General features: G+C 34.6%; 1 protein-coding gene across 1 annotated transcript; it reads right to left on the reverse strand.

The window, feature by feature from the left end:
* Positions 1-13312: 13312 nt before the first annotated feature.
* LOC111399809 (sucrose synthase) lies at positions 13313-17736 on the reverse strand. The gene is made up of 14 exons (XM_023027304.1): positions 17596-17736; positions 17004-17144; positions 16809-16935; positions 16568-16719; positions 16279-16471; positions 15734-16069; positions 15551-15646; positions 15283-15456; positions 15089-15205; positions 14827-14993; positions 14510-14734; positions 13848-14411; positions 13621-13759; positions 13313-13533 (listed from the first exon to the last, which is right to left on the reverse strand). Exons 2-14 carry the CDS (start codon positions 17099-17101, stop codon positions 13504-13506), a joined length of 2418 nt encoding a protein of 805 aa, XP_022883072.1. The 5' UTR covers positions 17102-17144; positions 17596-17736; the 3' UTR covers positions 13313-13503.
* Positions 17737-20503: the final 2767 nt, after the last annotated feature.

A 20503-nucleotide genomic window follows, 5' to 3' on the forward strand; every position in this document is an offset into this window, starting at 1 on the left:
TTTTAAATTAGATGCCTCGATTAGTGCAATGCTCCTTATCATAGACATATTCAAGCAAATCGACCTCAAATTTAAGATTCTTCCCATTAATCTAATACAATCCACATTCACATGTACATATTCCCACAATGGTAAGACCACCCCCAAAGTGTTCTAAATTTGGTCTAAGAGTGAATAATTTAGTGTGGTTTGGGTTTGACATCTATGTTCAACTAAGTCAACCTTACAAGCGTATAAATCAACTTATTGCATCATGATGTAAAACTCAATTCTTGTGCGCATGTAATATCAAATTTTGTGAAGCTAAGCATCAATTAATTTAAACATGTAATGTATCTGCAGTTCATAGATCAACACCAAATCTCAAATTAGTTCATCATTGTCGGTCAAGCTATCTAACCCACACAAGCACACATCCTAATAAAAGAATTTTTTTTTGCTAAAATAAAGACAGAATAAACGCACAAAAACAAAGATTTCTTTTAATAGTATACACAAAAACATATGAAAAATCAAAAACTCAAAGTTTTTTTCACCCAAAACTTTAAATTGACATTGTCCTCGACATCGTAAAGTAAAAGTAAGAATATAAGGAGACGGGGAGGAAAAGGAAGAAGGTACTCTTCGAATTTTTCTGTGGAATGTGTAAGGCATTATGGGTGACAGCTAGACAATCTCCTTCATCATGCTTTTCCTTAGGTCTACAATGGTTTGAGTGTTACGCAATGTCATGCTCCTGTACATAACGGTTAAATCAAATATCAAATCAAATAATCTAGAACATGTGTTACCTAGCCCAAATAGTCAAAATAACCAACATTAAATCCAAGGCCTAAGATGAAACATAAAAGGATGATGATACCCAGTAAATTTAAATGTGCTTAAATGAAATGTGAACTAATAACAAAAAAAAAAAAAATTATATGTAATGCGATGCAGAAAACAAAATAAATAAAAGGTTAGAAAATTGTATTGTCTCCCAATAAGCGCTTAATTTATAGTCTTTAACTAGACTGTATGGAGGAATTGATCAAGTTGGTTCAAACAGGTATCTTGAGCTTTTGCACTCCTTGCAATTTCCGGCCTTGCATCCTCATTTTACTCTCCAAACCTTGAACCCTACGTTTTCCTCTCATCTCAGGCTTCTTAAATTTTTAGATTTTGTCTTCTTCAATCCTTGTTGCACCTGCTCAACAATATACTTGCACTCTTCCTTAACCTTTTTGTTGATATCTCCATGTACTAGATTCTCGATAGAAGTGTAGATCTTGAACTTCTCTTGCTGACCATCCACTCTCAATGTTAGTTCACCACTTTCAAAGTCCATGATAGCTCAACTTGTTGATAGAAAAGATTTGTCCAAGATAAATAATGTTGTAACCCATGGCTCATCTATATCTAGGACAACGAAATCAACTGGGAATATGAATTTTCTCACTTTAATGAGCACGTTCTCAATCACTCATCGTGGGTATTTGATTAATCTATCCACCAATTGAAGAAAGATGGATATGTCCTTCAACTCTTCTAAACCTACATTCCTGTATATAGAAAAAAGCATTAGGTTTATATTTGCTCCCGAATCACATAAGCAATTAAAATTTAAATCTTTTCCTATTGAGCAACATATTTTGAGACTCCTTGGATCTTATAGTTTAGGAAGTAATTTAATTTGTAAGATGGCACTACACTTTTCATTTAACTTAATGGTCTCAAAATATGTAAGCTTTCTATTTTTTAATAGGATCTCCTTTAGAAACTTTCCATAGTTTGGTATTTGAGATATAGCTTCAATCAATGGGATGTTGACATAAAACTTCTTGAAGATATCTAAGAACTTTGCAAACTGTTATTCAGCTTCCTTTTTTGAAATCTTTGTGAAAACGAAACGAGTGGCACATAAGGTTTGATAGGAGCAGTTGCCTTAACATGTTGGTTTTTTTGCTCTTGATATGGAACTACTTTATCTATCTAGCCATTCAGATTTATCCACTTGCTCCTCATATATGGAATCCACCTTTTAATATACTATTGCTCATCTCTTGACTGTGATTTTTATAAGTTGAACCTCGCTGCGTGTAGTGATTGCCTCAATCTTCTCACTCTCTACAACTTTTATTGCCATTACCTGATGTTTAGGATTTGTCTTCGTGTCACTTGGTAGTGTCCCTTACTGTCGTTCTGAGAGTTCTTTTGCTATCTGTCCTATCTAATTTTCCAAGTTCTTGATGGCAGCTCCTTGAACTTGTAAAGTATTGTCTGTTCATTGCATGTATTGAGTAGAGATCTCCACCTACTTAGTCACAAGATCATCTAATGAAGATGTCTTCTCATTTTGTAGTAAACCTAGCGATGCATTCTATTGTGGTCAAGTCTGAGCATTCTAATTGTTGCTCCATGAGAAGGTGGGATGATTTCTCCAGCCAAATTGTAAGTGTTGGAATAGGATCTGAGTATAGTTCACATCCTCTATTGTCTGAACAAAAGGAGACATTACATTACAATCAACACTTTTGTGGTTCTGTCCACAATGTCAGCATTTCAGACCCACTATCTAAATTGCACTCATTTGTTCCACTTTTTGAGATAAATTGCCAATTGATTGCTGTTGGTGGATCTACCTCATATATCACAGCTACTTTATTTACAATTGTTCTTTCTGTTGGCCACAGTGCACTAGTGAATGCCAAACTCTCCATGATTTGATAGACTTGATTCGCGGTTCTTTTTTTGATAGAACCATCACATGTAGAGTCTACCTTATCCCTGCTAATTGGATTCAGACCAATGTAGAAGTATTGTATTCGAAGCCACTTCTACAATTCGTATTGTGGGCATTAATAGGGTAACCCTTTATATCGTTCCCAATCCTCTGAGTAGCATTCTAAGTTTAGTTGTTGAAAAATAATGATCTTGTCCCTTAGCTTTGCAATCCTTTTCAACGAAAAATATTTGCTAAGAAATTTTTGACTGAATTGGTTTCATGTTGTGATGCTCTGTATTTGATAAGTGTCTAATCATTCTTTTGTTGAGTCTCTGAATGTGTATAGGAAGAGCTTTAGTCTGATTGCACCGCTTGAAACCCCCAACTACTAAATTGTTACACACATATCCAAAAATCTTGATATATCAGAGTTGGGATTCTCCATAGCTCTTTCACAGAATTGTAGCACATTTTGGAACATGTTGATAACATCTGTCCTCAGGTGAAAGTTTGTCAGACTAAACGTCAGAAATAATACTAGACTAGTTTTCTATTACCAGTGGAACCTTATACTTCCCATGAGCCTTGCGATTTCATTGGCTACAACTATATTCGATTGTGCTACTCCCAGATTAGCCCTGATGGCTATTTGATTCGATTTTCGTTTGTCATGTCTTCCTCTTTCTATTTTTGGTGCGTTTCCAGCTGTTATTTTCTTCGAAAGTTGAATATTCATTCGATTTCTTGGTCAAATTGAGCAGGATCATCGATTCTCGAACTTCAAACACTACAGTCTAAAAAAGAAAACAAGAATCGCATACTGCATTCTAAAAAAGAAAGTAAGAAATACAGCGAAATTTTTCCAATATAATAAACTAAACTAAAGAAGAAAAAGAAAGTAAAATTGAGATTAAATTTAAAAATAACTAAAACTTATCAAAAGCAATAGTCCCCGACAATGGTGCAAAAAATTTGATCGTTTGATTTCCCGTAAGTGAAAGGAATCGTAAGCAAGTAATATAGTAGTATGTAGAGTCGAACCCATGAAAACTATGTGTTCAATTGAATTATAGCTATTAATATCCTTAATCGAATGGCAATATAGAGTTGTAGAAATCAAAGTTTAATTTATCAACTATGCAAAAGGAAAAACAATGTTTTATCAAATTCGTAAGATGTATTGCTAAGATCTAAAATCCTCCTTGCTAATCCATTTTTAGCACAATAAATTAAGATGGCAGTGTATAGTCATTCTTGTTTGTCAATGTTCCTAGTTTAATTGAAAATCTCTTTCGATAGTTATCAAATTTATTTCCCTCATGTGACCTTCCTATCTATCAATCAAAGATACGAGATGATAAAGGCATTAGCATCTTCAATCTTCATTTCATCGCCCGTCTCATCTATGGATTATTTATAACTTGGTTACTGTCTTTTGGGTTTCACTCTTTTTCTGCGTTTTCCTTTTTTCTTCCAATTTCTTGCTCAACCATTGAACTTTACCTATTTAACATAAAACACAACAATTTAGAATATATTTTGTCAAAAAGAACTAGCAAATATCGCTATTTTAGGCTCCGAATAAGTGTATAAAATATATTTATCAAGGGACCTACCCGTATTTGAGGTCTTATACATACAAAACTACTATTGTTCTATACAAAAAATGATTCGTAATCCTTAAGCTAGCCTTCCGTGTCTTCGTTCCCCTCTCGTATTGCTTACACTTCGTTGATAGATAGCTGTGTTCACAGACTTCGTTTCAAGGGCTAACACTATTATTATATTGCTTTAGAAATAATAATTCACATTTTCTAAACTTAGAGGTTCTAAGTTAATTATCGGATGTTACTTTAATTTCATTGGACACATTGATTAAAATTATATAGTCGTCTCAAAATTCAAATACAAATAAGCTTGGAACAAATTCATTTTATCTAGCAAGAATGGTAAATGTAATATTTTTTGTCCCTACATTTTAAGTTTCAAGTTCAAAAATCAAGTACTAATAATTTTCAATCTAAAACTAGGTATATCTAATATAACCCCGTCCCATCACCAAAACCTACCCCTCTCCCCCATCGTCTTCCAATATTGAGTTAATTGTTTCAACGCTCACTGAATTTTAACTTGCATCTTATCACTCACTAAACTTTACACTATTGCACTCTATTGTTCACAATTTACGCCCGTCACTAACAGTTGCACAAGTGGACAATGGAATTGACATGTGGCTATCATAACTAAAACACAAATTTTTTGCCATGTTGGAATCGCTAAGGCATGGATAAATATATGAAAAACACGATTTCACTCCATTATATTTATGAAAGCAAAATCTCCCCAAATATTGAAGAACTCTAAACCGACAAACTCTAGTTTTCAACCCACGAACGTACCCTACCAATGCTACCACCCAGGAGGCATAGTGCTCGATTATCAAAGATTTGCATATGACAGGACCACATTACGGTAAATGAGAATAATTTTTTCCTATTTGTGTTTCGATTTCTATTCTTTATTGTTGAAAGCCCACTATCTTGATTGGATTTGTGTGGATAATATCGAAATTGAGGAGAATACAATTAGTTAAAAAAGGATGTAGAGAATGTTGAATTGCTTTGGATGCTCTTGCATAGAAAATTCCACACATACTATTGAAAAATGGACAGCATGCTGCCCAGAATTTTTAACTAACAGTTTTCATAGTTCACGTTTTACATTCCGATACTAAACAAATATAGTAATAATCATTCAACAACTAGGTCATTATTAAAATCAATAACTAAACAGAAGGTTGAAAATTAAGACGAAATTAGCTTTATTTTGAATAGGCACCCCCAGCTTGAAAAATTAAAATAATGAGTTATCTTTGAATTATTTTATTTTAGTAACTTTATTTTGTTGTTTTTGGCAAAAATTGACGTGTCTTTGTTTTTTTGGTGAATTATACCCACGATCATTAATTTAATGATTTTTTTAACAGATGTGAAGGATAACTTTGACTTCAATAACTTCAATAGCGATATATCATCTAGAGAAAACAGTTTGGAATTCGATAAAAATGTGACTAAAGGAATCAAGTTAGGTTGTGATGGGGTACAATCGAATGAGATGAAGATGATTATGTGGTAATGGTATACAACGAAGACCATGAAGCTGATGATCTGAAATGTCCATCATCTGAAGAACTATTGTCGGCTATGTCATCTAATGATGAGGTTGAGTGTTGATTTTCGAAGTTCACAACGAAAATGGATATGCAGGATTCATATTTTAAAGTCGAGTAGTTGTTTAGTTCTATTCAAGAATTTAGAAAGGCTATTTGGACATACGATGCAATAAATGGATACAATGTAAAGTATAAGGTAAATGACGAAAGAACAGTTCAAGGCATCTGTAAAGCAGAGTGCAAATGGAGAATATGGACATCCAAGATGAATAATTTAGATACGATTTAAGTGAAGTCATATACGCCTCAACACAAATATAATCGAGATCATATAATTGTCATTGCAACTACATTTTCATAGTTCATCAGCATTTCTAGCAGGTTAAAGTAGATCCGAAGCGGAAAACGAAAAGTATGCAAGCAGCCATGAAGGACCTAAAGATAAATATTACTAAAAATGTAGCTTGGAATGTGAGAAGATATGCAAAGCAGATGATAAACGGGACTATCAAAGAACAGTTTGTTGCACTGAGGTCATACGCGACGAAGATCTTGAGGTCGAATGTAAGATCAATAGTGATGATAGCACTTAATGGTTAGGTGTTTCAAGGTATCTCTATTTGTTTTAATGCTTGCAAAGCAGGGCTTCGACATGGGTGTAGAAAGACCATTGGAGTAGATGTGTGCCACTTTCATGGTGTTTGGAAGGGTATAATGCTCATTGCAGTCGGCCTAGATATGAACAATTGCATCTATCTAGTTTCTTATATTGTTGTACAGAAAGAGAATAGGATTGCATGGAGATGGTTTATGAGATATCTGGCTGAGGATATTTGGATAGGAAATGGTACTGATTGGACTACGATAACAGATAAGCAGAAGGGCTTAAGTAATGCTATTGATGAGTTATTTCCAATGATTGAGCATAGGTTGTGTAAGGCATATATTTACGAACTTTTTAGTGCAGGGTTCAAGGGAAGGAGTCTGAAGGATTTTCTTTAACGTGGTACTAAGTCAACTACAGTAGCTGACTACAGACAATGGATGCAACAAATTTGCCAATTTAGTGAAGATGCTTATAAATGACCGATAGAAAGGCATCCGGCCGAATAGAGTAAATCTCATTTCAAGACATATTCGAGACGTGTTTTGAACTTGTGCAAGGTTTTCAATAAGATGTTGATTGATGATATAGAAAAGTTCATCTTAACATGCTCACAGATATACAATTGAGGTTTACGTAAAGGATTGAGAAGCGTTGTACTATGATGAGGAAATGCAGAGATCAATTGTGTCCAAGAATTATAAAAAAAAAAAAAAAAAAAGACTGGCTAAGATGATTGATATGTCTACTGAATACACATTACACTTTTCAGGATAGCCTAGATGGCAAGTAGATTGCAGAGCTGGGACATATGTGGTTGACCTAGAAGAACGGACTTGTGCATTTGGGAGTTGGGAATTGATAGGGATTCCTTGCAGTCATGTTGTTGCTGTTATAAAGGAGTGTAGAAATAAACATGTGGACTATGTGGACAACTTCTATAGAGTTGATACATATTTGATGTGCTATGATCACATTATAAATCCGATTAACGGAAAAAATTTATGGTCCCAATTGGACGATTTTTCCATTACCTTCATGGTCTATTCCACAACAGGGAAGAAAGTAATAGAAAAGAAAGAAGCAAGTGGAGGAAGATGTGATAAAACACTCAAAAGGAAAATCTATTATTAAAGGAAAAGGAAGGGTTTCAATGACATGCTCACTATGTGGACTATACGATTGCAATAAAAGATATCATGCATGCCAAATGCACCTTTCCCAGTGAGTACTTATTTGAATGCTATTTAATTGTTGTTTTTAATCTAATAAGCGACTAAATAAATCTAATCTTTGGAGGCAATAGAGTCTAGAAAGTCTCTTGATATGGACAGCATGAGACATGTTAAGTGCTTCCATTCTCAATTTATTGTATTTACATATAAATCTAATTGTTTGGGATATCGTATTTCCATTAAATTATATTTCTTTCAACTGTTAGGGAAAGCTTATGCCAGATAGAGATGGTGATCTTTCCTCTAGCCAAGCACGATGATAACAACAAACTATCCATTTCATGCCTACTCCTGGGATCATGATGCAATCCGACACTAGATGTATAAATCATGGGCCATCAATTTCAATGCCTATAGCTGAGGGTAATAAAGGTGCTCAACTCATTCCTGAAGTGTTGGTGACTGCACAAATTGAACTTCAAAAAGAGGAGGACGAACTGACACAAACAAATACTTCGAGTTGTAGAGCACCAAAGGCAGACCGAGAAGAAGTAGACAGACATCTTGAAGGCAAAATCATTGAAGATAGATATACAACAAGCAGCCTCTGTTTTTTTTTTTTTTTTTTTTAATGATTTAACTTGCATATAGATGTAATTAAATGTGATGGATACGAACTTTGGTTGATGGATGGTGCCTCAGAAACTGGTTATATAGGCTATTTTTGGTTTATGGAGTCTATATATTGTAATTTAATCCAACATACTGCCTCCCTATTTTTTTTTTTTTTTGGATGATTTCGCTTTCACATATATGTAACTAAATGTAATGGAGGCAGTTTTTGGTTGATGGATAGTGCCTCAGAAACTTATATGTAACTAAATGTGATGGATGTTGTTTTTATATCAGTTGATTCATTTAATGAAATTTAAGTTGCTAGTTTTTGTTTATATTAGCTCTTTAGCTACTGGTTTTTGGGAAAGTCAAAGTTGCTAGATTTTGTTTTATTAGTTAGGGGATGTGAAGAAGATAAGTGTCAGCTGATTCAAAATCATGTGACATTCCTTACATGATTCATTTTGAAACATCGGGCAACATTAAACTAACAACATTTAGCAAAAACATCTTCTTTTGTTTTCCATCAAAATTAAAAACTAGTGATTCTCAACAAGTCCGTGGGTATAATAGATTCACGATTCACTTCACTTTTGTTTTCCACTCTCTTCGATATCTCTTTTTCCCTTGCGCATGGTTATTTAGAGGTCTCGACATCCTTTTGTTCGATAATTCCAGCGCAATGTTCTAACATTCTCGACAACTCATCAATTGGAGGTGTTGATTTATATTTTCCCATACAAATGCATCGTGATCCACGTTTGTCTTTCACACCACTGGGCTGACGTTCATCTTGTAATAACATCCAGATGTTGGGCGAAACCTTACTTCATATGAAAAACTCGCAATCGCTACTATAACAAATGAATAGCTTTCCTTTGTTTTCGGACTTTTTTCCTACTTTCAACGACCTCAGAAAACCTAAAGAACAATTTGAACATCGTTTCTTTTTTTAATCCTACAGTCGGTAGCTTGGATGTCTATAATTGTGGTGAATTCCCTTGTTCTTTCCTATACAACAAAAAATGCAGTAAATGAACAATTTAATAATATGCACATGCCTAAAGTCTAAAGCACAATTTCGACGTCGTTACATGTGGTAAATGGAGAATCTAATAATAAGCAAATGTAACTTTGAGTTTTATAATGTCTCATTACAAGATCTTGGATAAGGTCAAGATGATAAAAATGTCCTATTATAGCTTCCACGGTACAGAACAATTCTTATGGAAACTAAATGCATTTTTACGTTACTAAAGGATAAAAAATGAGCACCTCACATTATGTCTGCACAAACCAACAACTACAACAAATTTTGTTTTCACAATACACAACATCTTTTTGAAGCTTATATATAACAGTACAAAGAACCATATGCAAAACTTTTTACTTCAAAAAATTTGGTCAAACTTTTCCTTGAGTAGATTTTAAGTTTAGATCTCCACAATCAAAGAACTTAATTAATATATGTCAGAAGGTCTCATTTTTACCTTCAAATAGACAATGATATACCAGTGACTGTGCTATACTTACAAAAAAAAAAAAAAAAAAAAATTTAAATTACGTCTATTTCTTGTATCCATGTCAATGGTTTCAACACTCACTCTTCGCAAATCCAAGCTTCATGGTGATGTTTGGCCTTTGAAATTGATGGATTCTTAATTTAGGGGTTAGGATTGTCTACAAATTTGGATTTGGGGTTTATATCTGAAGAGATGAATTTTAGATTAAGGTTTACGGCTAGGGAGATGAAGGAATGAATGGGATTGGAAATAAATCTATGGTTTCGATTTTTTTCCATATTTAGTGAGAATTACACTATGCATTTAACAGCCACTTGTCAATTCCATCGTCCACATGTGCAGCTGAGTGATGAGAGTAACATGGTGAGCAATGAAGTGCAACGGTGCAAAGTTAAGTGAGTGATGGGGCGCACAAGTTACAGTTTAGTAAGTGAAACGTGACATTACCCAAAGTTCGATAAGTGTTGAAACAACTAACTCTCCAACTTTCTCTCTCTTGAAGATGACATGGAATCACCTTCCATCAGCACCTCACCCCACCCCAATGTATTGAAATTGTCGCCCGAACTACCAAATCTCTTCCCAATCAACAACAGAATCACCTCCCCTACAACCCTCAACTATACATCAATTTCAACAAACAAGCAACAGATTTGGGCTCTATGGCATCATTTTTTAAGCCAATTGATTAATGACTGATCTCCAATATGCCTATTTTCGGTTCGATCCATGTAAGGGGACTAGTGCCATTGATCTCAAGATGTCCAAATCCTCCCCTACCCCAAAGTAGCATCGTTGACCTCTAATTTGGTCTGAGGGCGATGTCAATGGTAATGGTTGCTTTTTGTGATGGTGGTGACAATGGTTTGATTGTGGAGGTGGACTGGTGATATGACTTATGGATGTGGTGGGGATTTGAATTTTGTTAAGGGTGAAGGTAAAGGTGAAGTTAAAGGTGGTGGTGGTGAATTTGAGGTGGCAACAACGATTTGGATGGTGACGTGGTAATGGAATGGAAAGAGATGAGATGAAGAGTTTTTGTGATGTGTTAACTGAACAATTTATGACTAATAAAATATGTGTTTTGCGACTAAATCTATAGTTGTGACTCACAAATTTTACCTTTGTAACTATGACTTGGTGTAATTTGCGATTAGTTTGTGACGACCATAAATTTTGTATAATTGTAATCGTGAGCCAATTGATTAAATTATATCTCACAATATTATATTAGGAGTCACAAAATGTGATGATCTGATTTTTTGAAAACTAAAAATAAATGAAATTACACTTTTGTAAATTTTAAAAGGGTAATTGGCACAAAACATCCCTACATTTCAATATTATTATGCAAAACGCTCCCTATCTTTTCATTTTAACATATTTTCATCCTTATTTCTACCTTTTCATTGCAGAAATCATTTTTTCATCTATATACTCAATTAAAAGTTGTGAAATAATGAATATATCCTTATATTTAAATAAAACAAAAGAAAAGAAAAAATAAAGAATTAATTGCAACTACAATCCCAAATTTTCAAAAAAACTAAAAAAATGAGTCACAAATATATAATTTAAAATTAAAACTTTAAAAGGAAAAAAAAACGAAAAATGAAATAAAAGAACCCTTTTTCCATCCTATAAGGGCTAATTATACTCCACCTCACCTCGTCATCTTCTTTTACCATCAGGAAATCCCATCTCCATGTCCCTTTTGTTCATCAGATAATTCCTTCAACAATCTGAAATCAAAATTGTAAAATCTACCCTCATGAATGTAGCCACCAACAGTCCATACTCAAACCACCACCTAACCACCGCCTAAACCGCCGGAAAATGCTCCCCTCACCTATGAGTTTAACCCACAAACACTTCCCCGTCAATTAATTACACAAATAGATCCTTTAAACATCCAAATTCTACTCAAATAATAATAATAATAATAATAATAATAATAATCCTTTAGCCCAACTGTAAGGCCCACAACTGTTCTTTATTCTCATTATTCTTGAGAAAAATGGCATATACATCAACTTGACGTTAATAATACATTCAAGGAACACTTGATTTTCCAATTAAAGGCTTACTCTTTGAAATGTTTCCACTAGTCAAATAAAATGAATTCCTCTTTTCAACCAAATAAGAAAACTTCTACGATTGGTGTGTGTGGATGACGTAATTGCTAGTGGTAACTTTCATTGCTTCATTAATCAGTTTGTCTCCACATTGATTAATCAATTATCACTTTCTGGCTAAATGTTCTGTAGGTTATTTGAGTTCTCCTCTCGGTGTTGAATCTAACTCTACTAAAGAAGGGGTTTATTATTATTATTATTATTATTATTAATTTTTTTTTTTTAAATCACAAGACAAATACATTAAAGATCTTCATAACACCTTTCTCTGGTCTTTACTAGTGAACAAATTCGGATTGGGTTACATTGTGTTTCTTGATGCCATTCCTATCGGTTGGAGTTCAAATTATATAATGAATGGTCGTTTGATTATCAATAAAAGATTAAATATAAGACAATAGAGTCCACTACCTCTAAATTAAATTGGGTTCAAATATACTTCATGAACCGTTAGGGCTGGACAAAACTCTCGAATCGAATCAAATCGAGTGGTTCTTATTAAGTTAAATACTCAAACGGGTATCTAAATCAAGAATCAACCGATTAGGTTCGGTTCTCGATTCTAGATCAAGAACCAAATAAGAATCGAATCTCCCCAATTTTTTAATTAATTTATTTTAAATAAGTCAAATTATTTTATTTTTTCTAAATAAATTTTTACAACTAGTTAATTTAGCTCAGACCAAAAAATATGATTTTTCTATTTTTAATTTTCAGTTCAAAACCAATTTAATTAAATTGACCTAAATTTTATCCAAATGTGTTATTCTATGTAGTGCCATTTTTACCGTTCTGGAGAAATCAAATTGAAACTTGACAACACCCCCTCTTAATTATTGTCAGCTCGTTATCTTCTTTTTTATTTGATTTTAACAATCAAATTTATGAAGAACTTATCAAAGAGAGACGTAAAAGATACATAAAATTGGACTACGTTATTTTGTAAGAGCTAAAATTAAACATATCATTAGTTGAATTAATTTAACTTTGTAAATATTAAAAATTTAAATTATAATATTTAACTTGGGAATGAAATGGAATCGAACCAAACCAAACCAAACCAAACCAAACCAAATTCAATCAAACCTGAATGGTTTCATAATTAAATTTGGACCCGACGGTTCCACTTACTAAATACCCGAAAATTTCGGGTTTAGTTCATTCCTTGTTAGAATCGAATCGGACCATGTCTAGCCCTATGAACTGTTATCTATTGTGACAACACTAGTGCTTAATATCTATGTGCAAATTCAATAGTTTGTACATAATCTGGGATTTATCCTTTTGTTTTGTGCTTAAAGAAGATGTTGTTGCAATGTTGTAGAGTTGAAATGAACCTGATCATTATTGAATAATCTCCACAAGTAATAGCAAAAACGACAAGTGACAACGAAAGATTGAATTTGATCTTTATTGACACACTTCAGATGCCGAAATTACGACCTTTGCAGTAATTGAAGCCAATAAAATTCATCAACAGAAATTACAATGACATAATTAGTAAAAGAAAACGAAGCCTTTTTCATTTCACAATCTCGAATGTCTTTTTATTCAACACAACGAAACATGGATTATTCATTCAACTGCCAGTGGAACAGCTTCAGCCTGAAAAACATATGAAATACTCTTTTAGTTTTCAAGTATTGAATGGTTCAACCACTAGAGTTCACTCAAGCAAGAAATGGAACTCACCAACTTACGATACTTGAGCGCGTAAAACATTTCAAGGTAGCGCCTGATCTCCAGACGATCAAGCTTAGAGACGTATTTCCAGAATCCGTAAACTCCAGCCAGTGTCAATAGCCTGTCTGAGTAAATTTGCCATGTGAACCTATAAAACAGGATAAAAAGAAAGAAGGATCAATTGGTGACGAGATTTTCTTTATCGAATCTGAAAATACAGAGTTACAAGTGTTTACTTCTCCTGGATACGTTTGAGGCCGCCTGTTGAAATGGTTTCCCAGTGAGAAGGGTCTTTCTTGCACTTTTCGAAGAAATTGACAAGGAGATCAACAACTTGGTCGCCATGATATGGGTCAATATGGAAACCGGATTTTCCATGGATGATGATCTCAGCTGGACCACCATGGATCGTAGCAAAAGTAGGCAAACCACAGGTCATGGCCTCAACAACAGTTAAACCAAAGGCCTCGTAGAATGCTGGCTGCACAAACACGCCTCTGGTATCAGCAATGTAGCGGTAGAGTTCACCATTTCTCACACGGTTCATCTGTGAAGAAATCCATCTGAATTGGCCATTCAAATTGTAGGTTTCGATAAGGCTGTACATTTTCTTCATTTCTGCCTGCTCTTCCAGGTCTTTGGATTCTTTTCTTCTGTCACCACCAACTACAACAAGATTAACCAATTCTCTAAGCTTTGAGCTCTTGGCATACCATTCCACAAGTCCCGTTAAGTTTTTCACGCGGTCCAATCTTGCCATGGTAAATAAAATCGGCTTCTTCTTGTCTTTTAGCACGCATCTGCCAGGTAGCAAGGTATCAATAAGAACTTACGGACAGTTATGAAAGAAATAAATTCTTAGCATGTACAGTAGATATAGAAAGAAAAATAAACTTACAGGTGTTCCTTGTTCTCGACCTCACTGTAAAGAAGCTCTTCAATTTCAGGATGGAGTGCTGTGAGCCTCTTTTCTTTCTCCGTATATGGGAAATAAAGGTTTGTATCGGCTCCTGGAGAAACAATATTGAATTTGGGGTCAAACACATCAATCCCATGAACAACTCGGTAGAGTCCAGGCATCGTGAATGCCATATGGCTCTCATACTGCCCAACGGTGTCCTTGCTGAAATGTGAAAGGGAGGAAATTTAATCTCACAGAAATCTAGGATTGAAAATGAAAGAACAAATTTGATGAAGTACCACTAAATTTATTACCTTCCAGCTATCTCTTGGAAAGTGCTAGTGATGATGAAATCAGTATGATTCATTGCAATAAGATCAGCAGTGAACTGACATGAGAAGTGATACTTCTCATCGAATTTTTGCAAATAAATGTCAGAGTCAGGATATTTCGTTTTCTCCAGTGCATGAGCAATGGTACACTGCAAATGATAGCAAAAAGATTAGTCTCCTTCTCGTGGATTGAAGTAAATGCAGTTAAAATTATAAGAGGAAAATTTGAGACTGCAGCATATACCTGTGTTACACCTAACTTGTGAGCCAACAAAGAGGCCGCTAGGTTACCCTCACTATAATTCCCAATAATTAAATCTGGTTTTGCCTGCAACTCTGCAGTGATTTCTTTGGCAACATCCTACAGAAGTGGAAGTTTAACGATGGTTAATTATCAATGAACATAGACAAAATATGTGAAGGGAGAGTAAATCTCACCTCTGTGAAAGTCTCCATGTATGGCCAAACCTCAAATCGAGAGATCCATTTGCGAACAATTCCCTTCTCAGTTCTAAAGGGGACTCGAATTATATGTGAATGCTCAGCTCCAAAAACCTTCTCAAGTCGTTGGCTACAAGTGGTTCCAACTGCATCTGGGAGCAATCTAGTCACCTGTATACCATTGCAAGATGAAGTGTTAGAGCAAGTAACCAAAGACAACTCAAGAATCATTTTTTGTGGGATGCAAAGTTGTGAGAATACTAACAATGAGAATGCGTGGTGTGATGTCAAGCCCTTGCTCCTTAATACGTTTAAGCATCTCACGCTCTAAGGCAGGAACTTGATCCAAAATGTAAACAACCTGCAAGTTAAGGACGAAAAGACGTCACAATTAGAAGCACTATAATTCAACTGGGATGAAAATGAGGAGTCGCTTTTAAGGACATACCTGGCCACCAGTATCGGGATAGCCTAACACATTCTCTTGGGCAAAGTAACCATGAGGAGAAAGGATAACAACATTGAAAACCATAGGGATTCTCCCAAGGAAATTCTCCAGTGTGCACGAGTCGGGAGCCTCAAGAAGGTCCAGAAGCATAGAAATCATTTCTGATACACGCTCGGCTTTATCACCCCAGCCTCTCTCCAAACCGATTTCTTGGAATTTGTGCTCGAAGTCCGAGTATGGTGTCTCAGGAGGAAGCGTGGAAAGGTACTCCTCTGCCTTTCTCAGAACAGATTGTAGAGAATTTAGATTCTGTATTCTGTCATTGAGCATCATTGTCTACACAATAAAATCAAGTGATCAAATTGATGTACATTCAATAAGAAGCAAGTGAAATTCGACAAAAATCTTTGAGAAACAGAGAAGCATCGTCATCTACAAAACTCTATCCTATTCAGTCATCACATAACAAAGAGAGTATCTTATTCAAACTCTATCCTTATTCTGTCATCACATAACAATGTAAAATTGAAGCATTTATGTATTACCGTTCCCTTGTAGTGATGCATTCGGAGAAAATCGAGAAGAGGGGTCATACTGTCCCTGTCATGAAACATTTTTGCAGAGAGATGCCTATTTAGGAACTCAACTCCATTTCCAATGGACTTGGTGAGGGTTGGTTTGGGGAAAGATGCAGTAAATGGTTCAAAATCCAACTCAAGAACAAAGTTTCCATTGGCACTGCATCAACATAAAAACGATTGCACGTTGAAATCTCGAAAAACCAGGATTAATGTCAGATAAACCAAAGGTGAAAAGTCTTAATTAGAAACTTACGGTTCATCTACAAGCTCTTCTTTGAAGTGCAGATACTCGGGCACCGTCAGCTCCTCAACAACCAAAGCATTAACATTGACGCGTACATATTCCCAAACACCGGGCCTTAAACGAATAGCTAGTGCAACCCATGGTGGCAACACAATTGCTTCCTGGTGAACAGAAATTCACAACAGATCTTAAAGGACCATAATGAGATAAAGGACTGGAAGAAAATTTCGAATGGTAAATTCGGTTTTACCTGTGTGGACTTTAGAAGTTCTTGGAAGGCATGATCCTTCAGTTTCTCTTTCTCTGTTTGGCAAATTGCTTCAAACTCAGCAAGGAGCTGGTGAGGTTTCAGAATTCCTTTTCCATGGCCTTCAATCCTGCAATGAGAAATATATATAACACTAAATAAAGAGCAAAAAAAGTAAGATTTCACGTCAAAGTATACCTTGATAGAAACAACAAAATTTCGTTGCGATGGGCTGCAAGAGTTGCATCCAATCGTTCACGAAGGCTGTGAACGCGAGTCAAAACACGCTCCGCCATTGAAATTAGTTGATCACTTGACACAATCTTGGACAAATTTCAACTGTAAAAAATACAGAGAATTAGGATATTTATGCTTTTCTGAAAGAAAAACTTGTCAAAGAGGAAATTGACTACTATATTAGTCAAAAAAATATTATTCATCCATTCTAGAATGCTAAAAAATTCTAAGATTAACACCTGATACACCGACCTACATATTGAAATAGAATTCCTACAAGTGATGAACAAGAACATTATATGGCTAAATCAAATCACCCCTTTAATAAAGGACACATCTTAAGGCATAAAATGAATAGGTAACTTCATTTTATAAACCATTTGATCTAAAAAATTAAACCGTTAGAAGGCGGCATGTACATCTTGTGAATCTTATATCAAAACATTTGCGTACTCTGATATCTAGAAGGTTTCTTCAACACCATCAATGGCTACATTTATACACAAAATAAACAGAGAAAAGAGAAACTCATAAAATGTGGGATGCTTTTAACCTTATGGAAACAGGCAAAAGAACTAGAGAGATCTCAGAAAGTATGAATCAATGGGACCAAAAATGAATGAAAAAAATGTAACAAACGCAACAGAGGGACACTCTTGAAAGAATGAATGTATTTTTGCTTGTTGATGATGGAGAGTGCAATGGTAGCACCCCCTTTATATATACACAAAAACCCATTTTTCAAAACAACTATTCGTAAAAACTAGATACAAAAATGATGGTATTTGTATGGTGGGCTTTCGGTTTTCTTCTCTTCACCTTCCTCTGGTTGGTTGTTTCAACCTAATTGCGAAAACCACCTTTGACGATCCAAAATAGGTTTAATAATAAATCCTGTGGACCCATTTGCTTAATCGTAACTTTATCCACTTTTCTCATCCTTCCTGTAACTGTTTAGCCTTCTGTATCTATTAATATTATATTGTCCAAATGAATACGTATATAAAGATATTATCTTATAATCACCATGCAGTATGGATTTAGTAGATTACGAAATACTAAAATAGTTGTGTGTGTATTTCCCAAGATTCCTTTTGTCTTCCGACATGTTTAGAGATGTATTGGCGCGTAAAATGGGTGTGGGTGTTAAAAAACTGTTTTGCTGGATTTTATGAAACAAAGTACTGATTTATCTAAACTCGAATTTCTTATTTCCAAATTTCTATCTGCGACGCATTGTTAACATGAATGTGCTGATTTAAAATAAAATAACTTTGGCTATCTGCTTTCTAAACTTAAAAGAGATACGATTATACAGTGCTGTATTACATGTCGAACATCGTTGATCTCTTGTTAATATATATATATATATGTGTGTGTGTGCGCGCGCGCTCTCAAGAGGTTAAACGAAAATAAAGATTCGTAGAAAATCAAGATTGCAGAAAAGTAGAAAATTGAACACAGGATTTTTTTCGCCATGAAGGCCTGGATGTTCAGTCTTACGGCCTACTCACCACGTTGAACATCTACTAAGTAGATTTAGCTCTAGATCCAATAGAAAATTCACCAATAATATTACAAATGTACGAAGAAACACAAAGTTTCTTCACTATTTTAATCTCGCCTCACATACAACTTTCACAACACCACCAAAAACTCGCACTAAGCAGTATCACAAAGTTATACACCAAGTATAGTATCAAAATCATTCAGATTTACAGAAAGAGATTTAAGGATTTTTTTCGCCATGAAGGCCTGGATGTTCAGTCTTACGGCCTACTCACCACGTTGAACATTTACTAAGTAGATTTAGCTCTAGATCCAATAGAAAATTCACCAATAATATTACAAATGTACGAAGAAACACAAAGTTTCTTCACTATTTTAATCTCGCCTCACATACAACTTTCACAACACCAAAAACTCGCACTAAGCAGTATCACAAAGTTATACACCAAGTATAGTATCAAAATCATTCAGATTTACAGAAAGAGATTTTCACTCAGAAAATATGATGATGTGAGAGAAAGAGAAACCCTAAAACACACACTCAGAAAACCCAAAATAGATTTTTTTGCTAAAATATTACACCGCAAGTGCACGGGTCGCGCATAAGTAATAGAATGGACTTTTTGAATCCGAGTCGATCCCTCAAAGAGTGTTTAATTCAATTACACATGAGTTGATTCAGATAACAGTCACAACACACACAATTAATATCTTTTAATTTAAAGATTAAAAGAAAACGATTCCAAGCATTCAAATAAAATACCCAATTACAATTATGGTCAGAGTTGGATTTTAATCGGGTTGGGATTCATGATTCCACTTGGCTGTCACTAAATTAATTCCTCAAAACAATTCAATAGAACATTGCTCACTTTTCTCGTCAAACCCGATTTTCCTATTTTAGCTAATTACATTTCTCAAGTGAAACTAACTCTAATCAATTGGTTTAACCTACTATATCTCTATGTCGATTAAACACAATCGAAAGCAATAAATATTAATGAAAATAAATCAAAGGGTTACCTAGGACTAGGAATATATCTCTATTTCCACAAGAACCTAGGATTTTTACCACTTTAGTCTAAAATGTGCAACAATTTCTCAATAATCACACAAATCACTAGACATTATCACATAGTGGCCACAATAATGATAGTGCACTCAAAACAATGGTAAAAACACAAGAACATAAGCATTAAATAGTAGATAAAGAAATATATATAGTTAAGCCAAGCTCCTCATTCATCCCAACACCAAAATGTTTAGCCCATTGTATTTATAGGGCACAAAATGAAAGGATTAAAGGAATACATCACAAAAGTTGAAAACAATATAATGTAAAATACAAGACAAAGAAATAAACCCGTCCCTTGGTCGGATCCTTGAAGCTTGCTTGATTTTGGTCTTGATTTCTCAAAGATGTTCTCCTTTTGGTGTAGTATTTTCTCTCCTTTTTGCTTGCCTCCTTTTCTCTCTAAGTTAGGGTTTTTTAAGTGAATGAAGAATGAGAGAAAAATGGATCAATTTACCTTTTAAATGGTTCAAAAATCGTGATTTGCAATTGCAAAATGATCCCCAACTACAAAAATGTAGGCAAACAGGTCAGGTTTTTAGTATTTGCAGCTGCAGCACCGCTACAGTGTGCATCCCGTTTTTAGTATTTGCAGCTCAGGTCCTCTCCATATTTACACATTAGATCCCTCAACTTTGAACTTGTACATTTTAGTCCTCAAAATTTAAATTTTCTTTCAATCACGCCCTCTAAATTTTGCAACATTAAATCCTTAAACTTTCAGCACTTGTACACTTTGGTCCTCGGATTCATTTTTTGTGCACTTTTGGTCCTCTTTTCCTTCATTAGCCATTCTCAGCTTCAATTTGGGATTTTGGCCTACAAAAACCATAATTACACAATTATTAATAGGAATTCATTCAATTTCATCAATAAATAA

The sequence above is a fragment of the Olea europaea genome, chromosome 9, assembly GCF_002742605.1.
Source record: "Olea europaea var. sylvestris chromosome 9, O_europaea_v1, whole genome shotgun sequence".
NCBI lineage: Eukaryota > Viridiplantae > Streptophyta > Magnoliopsida > Lamiales > Oleaceae > Olea > Olea europaea.